The following is an 8,229-nucleotide window of genomic DNA, read 5'->3' as shown; positions in this document are numbered from 1 at the left end:
TATTTGTATGTATGACATAGAGCACACACAATAAAAAGATAAATCGTTAAATATTGAAACAAAATATAACATTTCCTAAGCTCTCTCTATCTATCTCTCTCTCTCTCTCTCTCTTTCTCTCTTGCCAGTAATGTAAAGTTTCATTAAAATAATTACTTTATGACACAAGGGAGAAAGATTATACTCACGGATTCATGAATATCCTGTAGTCATGCTATGTTGGGTCACTAATGTTCTTACTTACACCAGTCAGTCAGTCATGAATGACTTACACAAGACATTACACAGCTTGGGACACAGTGGATAAGGAAGTGTCTTTTTCTGACGTCATCATGGTAGACGGTTGCTCTCCGTTGGCAAATAATGGCAAGTTCTTCCGGGAGAAACCAGACGTGAAGATGTCCTTCACTGCCTTGCGGAATTTTGGGAATCTTGCGGCGTAGATGAAGGGATTGGCACACGAGTTGACGAAGGCTAGGAAAGTCAGGGTGTAGTACAGAGGGCTGAACAAAAATGTAGCCAGGGTGCCCCTCACAGCCGCAATCATGGTCATCAACTGATTCGGCCCGAGGCTAAGTACGAAGATGATGACCACGATCATCGTCATTTTCACGATGCGGTTACGGGCCGTGAGGTGAAAAGAGGGGGCGTCGGCCTTCGACGTCGAGCGAGCTCCGTGGAGCTGCTTGGACTGACGATGAAGTGAAATGGTGGTGATTACCTGCGTTATTACCATGACTAACACGGGAACAGCAACGCGGAAGGTAAAGAGGTAGATCGACAAGTCCACTCTCAGCTGAGCTGTCTTTGTGTCTCGGCATTCGTCGTCGATCACCTGCAGAGTCATGGTGATTCCCGCAGCGGGAATAGCACAGACGAGCACGATGAACAGGTAGCCATACACTCGGGTATTGGTGAAGAGCCGGTTGAAATGCAGTGGGTACACTACGGCAACGAACCTCTCCACGGACATCCCCGCCAGGATGTAGGCGGAAGAGAAGATGAGCACCCACATCAGGTAGCTTGGGTACACCACTTTGCAGTACAAGGCACCGGCAATAGTGTCGGGTACCTTTTGGGCCCGTGGGACAGGGATCATCACAACCGACGTCAGAAAGTCGGCTAGAGCAAGAGCACCTATGAAGATATCTGTCGAGTGTCGTAGCGCCTTTCGTCTCAACAAGGCAAGAATCACAAGTAGATTGCCGACAATCCCAACCACAGCAAAAACCAGCTGAATGGAATTCGTCCAGGACCATTGCACACTCCACAGCCACCCACTGCCCTGCGTCTTTACCGGAGTGAATTTCGTACTTATTTCGTCTGTCATCATTGTAGTAAGACCCTCGTTAGTCGATACTGGTACCACGTCCATGCCAGTCGATACACCAATGCTGAAGTGATTCGTTGAAAATTTGGATGATCAAAATCAATGTTTATATAAGCAAGGCAAAATTTTCCAAGTGTGCGTCAAGAGTGAAGATTCTGCCTCTTATATCCTAAATGGAAACAGAGAGAGAGAGAGAAAAAAAACTATAGTAAGATAGGGTGGATCACCTCTTTTCCTTTAGCGGAAACTTATACTCTGTTGAAAATAAAAACACTTCAATTAATTAAGTTTTAAAAGACTTTCCAACAATTTAATGTTTCAAATACTCGTTGAAACATTAAATTGCATATTATGGTAATATGTATGTACGCACACACACACACACACACACACACACACACACACATGAATATATATCGAAGGAGTAGATTTGAAGCGTTATTAATTTGTAACTTTTAATCTGGCTGTGATGAAGTGAGTCTGCAGTATTTGTCACTTTTTCATCAACTCCGAAATTAACAATGTTTCGTGAAAAGGGAAATAATGTGAAAATTAATGTATACTCAAGAGCTTAAGAATGCTCAAAGTTTAATGCCTTATAGCAAATTCTTCTCAATTTATTCAAAGATGTTGTGTTCTTAGACCAAGCATTTTGGTAATGGATTGGTTGGTAATATTGTGTCTGCATGCGAATTAATGCAATCAATTTCAGCTTTTTAACGCCCTACACAATATTTTTCAGAAATTTACATTATGGGAGAATGTTAAGTTCGTGCGTACTTCCCTAAGATGGAGTGCGTTTTAATCTCTTGTGGCTATCGTCATACAATACATATCTTAAAGCCATATCTTGCGGATTGAATTGTGCGCAAGAGCGATCCTTGATCGGATTTTAGACTGCATGCGCTTTTTAGTTTAATGCATTCAGAGATGAACCGAGGGAGAAATATCCTTGTTTCCTACATAGTTTGTTAATTCTTGCCTTTCGTTTCAATCCTACTTTTTATCAGCCATAAATCGCATTCGATATACACTAACACAATATGGGCATTGCATTATTGCTCTCCATATCACTTAACAGATTAAAGGTCTTGAATCACAAGCTGCGAGTGTGCAGTTGGCAGCCAAAAGGTGTGTCTTCTCTACAAAATGTTTTAACAAAATGTATGCAATCAAAGCTGCCTTATAGCGACGGGTTTTAGTGCTTTATCGTGCTTCAGCTAATCCTACCTATAGCCACGTTTTTCTTCTCCCTATAACAAGGTTGACAGGTTTGACTATTTATACACACACACACACACACACACACACGCACACACACACACACACACATTTGCTCTTCGGGCACTTGTAAATATTGCCAGGTTTCTCACATAAAAAAGTACCTTCAACTGTTTTTTTTTTCTATATTCCTTCTTTCATTTAGCTTTCATCTTAATATAATTTGACATTAGAATGCGAACTGTATATTGTATATTGCATATTGTACATTTATTGTTTATTGTGTATTGTTTATTCTATATTCTGTATTCTATATTCTATATTCTATATTCTATATTCTGTATTCTGTATTCTATATCGTATATTCTATATTCTATATTCTATATTTCATATTCAATATTCTATATTCTATTTTTTATATTCTATATTCTATACTCTAAATTCTGTATTCTATATTTTATATTCTATATTCTATATCATGTGAGTTAAAACAGCCTTCCCGGATCTTTTCAGACGATACATTTCAAATGCTTCTGTATTTCAACCTGTCATAGTACAGAACGTTTTCCACATATAAATTTTAATTCGGATCATGTTAGTAAAAGAAGTAATTCTACATGAGAGGACAAAAAAAGGACAGAAAAATCACTACATTCACGCTTTATTGAGCATTCTCTAAGATGTGCTGAAATACTAGAAAGCTTTGAGGCCAATCCATGGTTTTATGTAAAAGAAAAGAAAAAAAAAAAGAAGAAACATAAATACACATCTTCACCATGCTCAAGGCTGAGGGGTGTAATATAGAATTGGTGCCAGATTTTTTTTTATATATGTGTACTTGATAAAGGTCACGAAAGACAGACATGACTTGAGTAATATTGTATAGCACAATTATTATGTATTTTCATTTCCAGACCCTCAACAACAAACTAAGAGGACTAATATTTTGTGATCACGTAATACAGTGGAAAAACAAACGTCGTATGTTGATTAACTTTGTAATCTATAACTTGATTTACAATAAATATATTTTTAAAGGATTATTTAGATAATAAAGGATAAAGATTATTTTTCTATGTCTTCGTGAATAGTACATTTCTCTGAATAGATGATAAATTCGTTCATGACCCAAATATAGGCACTCTTTTGCCAGTGGGGAAAACTTTTCCAAAAAACAAAAAACAGAAACCAAAAAGAAAAATTAATCAACGTGTTTAGGAAATTTCATTTAAGTTAACATTTCAAGGAGTTATTACTACAATTTCGGCAATGCCGCTATCATAATCATTAACATATTACACTGTCGAATCCCATCCTAAATACTTATTTCCCTACTGTGTCTCTGTTAGTAAACAAAACGATCTTTTCCATGAATAGCTACATAATGCCTTCTCGAAAGACGTAATCAAGAGTCTGTCATTTGGCATGATATCAACTAAGAATGTTTTTTTTTTTCCTTTTCTTTTCGATAAGTATACAAGATGTATGTTTTCCCATTTTTTTCTTCTCTTTCAAGGCTGTCGTATCTTCAGGTTATATGCGTATTTGACGGCAGTCTTCTGCGTTCACACTCCCAATACATGTGCCATAAGTCAGTCAGATCATTCGATTCACTTTATCCCGAGTGGTTCCCAACTGACGTGTGTCCTTATTCTTTTCTTTCATCTGTACACGGATATCTCAGTTTTATACTAGGGATGTACACACTGTATGTTCTATTGTCTTGCAAACAAAAAGAAATGACTGTATTTCGTTTGTAATATATGTTCGATGCAAAAAAAATTCTAATAAATTCATTTGATTTTGAAAAAAAAAATACATGATTCGGGACTTCGAATATGAGAGACCCCCTTGCCTATTCATCACTGTGTCATATTGATATAAAGTATACGTATCCAAACCGAAATAAAAACCGAAGAATTTGACAAATACGCATGTCTACTAGAATAGTATAACATCATTTCATGTAGGCGAAGTGAAAAATAAACAGGTGTGAGAACTTACCTTTAGCCTCGTTGTTACTTCAGTTATTCTTCGCGATGGTGGAGCATCAACGAGTTCTTGAAGGTGACGCTCTGCAGATGTGACATGAAAGGCTTTGCATTCGTTTATATGATAAGTAGGATGATCCATTTGTGATGCGCATGCTCACTAAATTTTATTCTCAATACACCAGTGATTTGTGGGTTTCCTTTTCAAACATTGAGCGCAAGGACATCAGTGTCTAAGTATATTTTGTGTGCATGTGTGTCCTGTTCAACAAAACATGAAAAGTTGCAAACTTTACCTTTATTTGGAAAATGTTCAGAGCATTATTTCTGGTGTTTTGACAATGAAAACAACTGTCCGTTAATGCGGGAAAACAAACGTTGCTTTTCTAAAAGTGAGAGGGAAATCTTCCCGTTGTTTTCAACATTTTCTTTTCTTCTACTTTCCATAGAGGTTTGATGTACCAGGATTGGTTGGTTGATGTAGAAGTGCACATGTGACATCCCTTTATATATAATATATTTTCCGGATAATCTGGTGTTTGTCTGCATTAATTTAGAATGAAAATAGATACTGTAGAATACAGAGGCGTGGCTTTGGCGGGTTCCATGATTCTTGTTTGGGAAGGGCTAACCACTGCAAATGGACCAATGAGAAGGAACTGGGTGACGTCATGACATGATAACGATGACTTCCTTCAATGACTGCTAAGAAAAAAGCCTATATAATTTCTGTTTTAATGTACTTCAGCATGGTCTGCACGTGATCGTGTAGCGTCATTATTACTTTTCCGACCATTAGGCATATTTCTCTTTTATGATTTGCTAGTTTCTGAATTTCAGTTAAGTTCAATCTAATATTATGCAAGAGATAATTACAATAACACAAAATAAACACCACGAAAATGATTTCAAAAACACGGCATACACAATTACGAGTTGTTCACGTTTTTCCCCAAGCTGCGTGTTATTCTACTACGTTAGCACTCAAAACGTTGATTCATCTTGTACATCGCAAGTTATCTAAAATGTACTAGTAAGTACAGTGCATATGAGTATATTGTTATAGGTGTGTTATGAGGGTATTGATAGACAGGGGGATATTTACAATGAAGAAGAGAGCATAGATTCATGACAAGAAATCGTAAGTTTTCTAGGATATTTTTGACTGTGGAGATTGTTGTTAGAGAATAGAAATCTCCGTATTCATGTTTTATGGACAAGCAAGTAAGATAGTAACATAATGGAAAAGATACAAGAAGTGGTCCATTCTGCGAGTTACTAAAACTTTCTTATTTGTTCTTTTGACTTTCCTGCGTTAATCAAAGGCCACTTGGGGCATTCGATCTTCAGGTTGGAAGGAGGTGAATCAAACCCAGACAAACAGAATGTGACAGACGCGTCTTACAAATTGGACATGGTCAACATATGAATTTGAAGACTTTGATTGCACAACGAGTTCACTCCATTCTTGTCAATTTTAGATATCTGCGAGTAAACTTGCTAAAAAGAAACGAAAAAAGAAAATAATAAGAAAATACGGGATACTTTTATAATTACCTCAAGAATATTCATTGTTAAGTTTTCTTTAATTTTGTACGATCTGATCATGGACTTACTTTAAAATGTTAAAAAATGGCACTAAATCACTTCTGGTCTTAAAGTCTTCATAAAAACTAAGTATTTTCATGAGACGAAGTAACAACTTCATGTCTTTATACGGAAGATAAGGTTATATTTGGTCAATTCTTTAAAAAAGAATGAATCTTTATCTTTTTGATTCATAACCAGTGTGAGAGTGTTGAGGTCATAACATCATTTACTTGTGTAATTTGCATGCTCGAGTTTGATGTATTTATCTTTTGTATTCATTTTGCAAAAACGTGTTCTACTTTAAGGTTCGATAATTTTCTGAACACTTTTATTCCGCTCTCAATAAAACTTTTATTGGTGCCATCGTTTGACTTCGCTCGTTATCTAACAGACTCAACCTGAACGCTGAAATAATGTTGAATTGACTGTTTATGTTAAATCATGTTTTAATGGTTAGAATTTATGATTCGGTTCGCAGTCTTGAATCGACCAAATAGTTGAGTTTATTCCACCTACTCTCTCTGTCTTTTTCTATTCCTAACCATTAAACTCCCTCTTGTCTTCTTTTTCCTGCCCCCAAGGTATAAATCGATAAGAGTTATTCCAATATTTGTTGTAGAACTTTGGAAGAGGGGGGGGGGGGGGGGGGGAGAACACGAGTGCAACATTTGTTTGTTTATTCCCTATCCCGTTTTTAAGCAAACAAACCATAAACATAACATGCAAGAAATGGAATGAATGAATTGTCGAATACAGCAATAAGGACCATTAACAACATGTGAAATATGAGGAATCTACAAAGAAGCGTTGCTTGTATATTAAAGGGTGTAGATTCCCTATTTCCGTGTGTGTGTGTGTGTGTGTGTGTGTGTGCGTGTGTGTGTGTGTGTGTGTGTGTGTGTGTGTGTCTCCGATAATCGGAGAGAGAGGGTGGTGGATGGAGGGAGAAGGAGAGAGAGAGCTTGTTAGAGAAAGAAAGAATAATAAATCTGCTCTATTTATTAAATTTCCAGTTTTGAGATGGAACCAGATAAAAACGAAAAAAAAAAAAAAAAAAACGCCATTCGCTTTCACCATTCACGAATAAACTGTTTACAGCCCAATTCAAAAGATCTTTCCGTTTATCATATCAAATGCCTCCTCGCCTCTCTCGGTTCGCTAACAATCGTTCACAGGTACGTATAAAGGGGATTCTACCGTACAAGATTGTGTCCTAGAAACCAACAGGATGAAAATCAACGACGTTTTTTATTGATTTTACCAAGATTTTCCCTCCTTGTATGGAGCTGTCAGTGGAAGCTTGGATTTTTATCGATTTTATTTTCCTCAATTTTCTTCAATCTCTTCGATACACACAATAATGAGACCGTTTCCTATTACTTCTTCCATCATCCCCGTTTTCTTTTCTTTTTCTCCCTAACTGTTGAGAACTATATCTCGTTTGCATCTTTTAAAACATCTTAGATTTCCTTGATGTGGGGTTTTCAAAGAGGAGGTTGGATAGATGAGAATTCTCTTTGGGCTCCCTTCATACCGTGCTACCCTATAAAGATACAATAGAAATCGATGACGCTGTTCGGTAATAATTATAATAAGAGAGAATTCTGCAGCAAACTTTCACGTAGTTTATTTCTTAGAATATAATAGGATTCTAGATCAAGATAATAGGTATGTTCGTATATGCAAGCATAATATACCACAGCTCTCTTTTAGTTAATCTGGTTCTTGTAAAATGTAAGTTGTGGGAAAAGGAAGAGATTTTATTTTTCACATAGTTTAATATCTTTCTTATTTCATTCTCATATTTTTCATTTTCAACAAAAATTATTCATAATCATAATTTACACGACCTGATTATCTGAATGCAATGCATTTCATACATTTACATATTTTGTACGTTTCTAAACCGTATGTCCCAAAAAAAAATTACACGGGGCCCTCCGCAATGATATCTTTAAAAATAGTGAATCAATCTAAATACAAATTCGGGGTATGAAACTATAACTCATTGCCCACATCTTACAGAAAACCCCTTTCGATTTGCTTCAGTGGTCAAAGAGAAATGAAGAATTTTGTGAGGATGTCGGGAATCTCTTC

General features: G+C 36.5%; 1 protein-coding gene across 1 annotated transcript; it reads right to left on the bottom strand.

Annotated features, from left to right (window-relative positions):
- Window positions 1-280: 280 nt before the first annotated feature.
- On the bottom strand, window positions 281-1,375 carry LOC140229599 (galanin receptor type 2-like). The gene has a single exon (XM_072309844.1). It carries the CDS (start codon window positions 1,373-1,375, stop codon window positions 281-283), a length of 1,095 nt encoding a protein of 364 aa, XP_072165945.1.
- Window positions 1,376-8,229: the final 6,854 nt, after the last annotated feature.

Source organism: Diadema setosum, chromosome 6 (genome assembly GCF_964275005.1).
Source record: "Diadema setosum chromosome 6, eeDiaSeto1, whole genome shotgun sequence".
Classification (NCBI taxonomy): Eukaryota; Metazoa; Echinodermata; class Echinoidea; order Diadematoida; family Diadematidae; genus Diadema; species Diadema setosum.
This window is presented reverse-complemented; position numbering and strand designations above follow the sequence as displayed.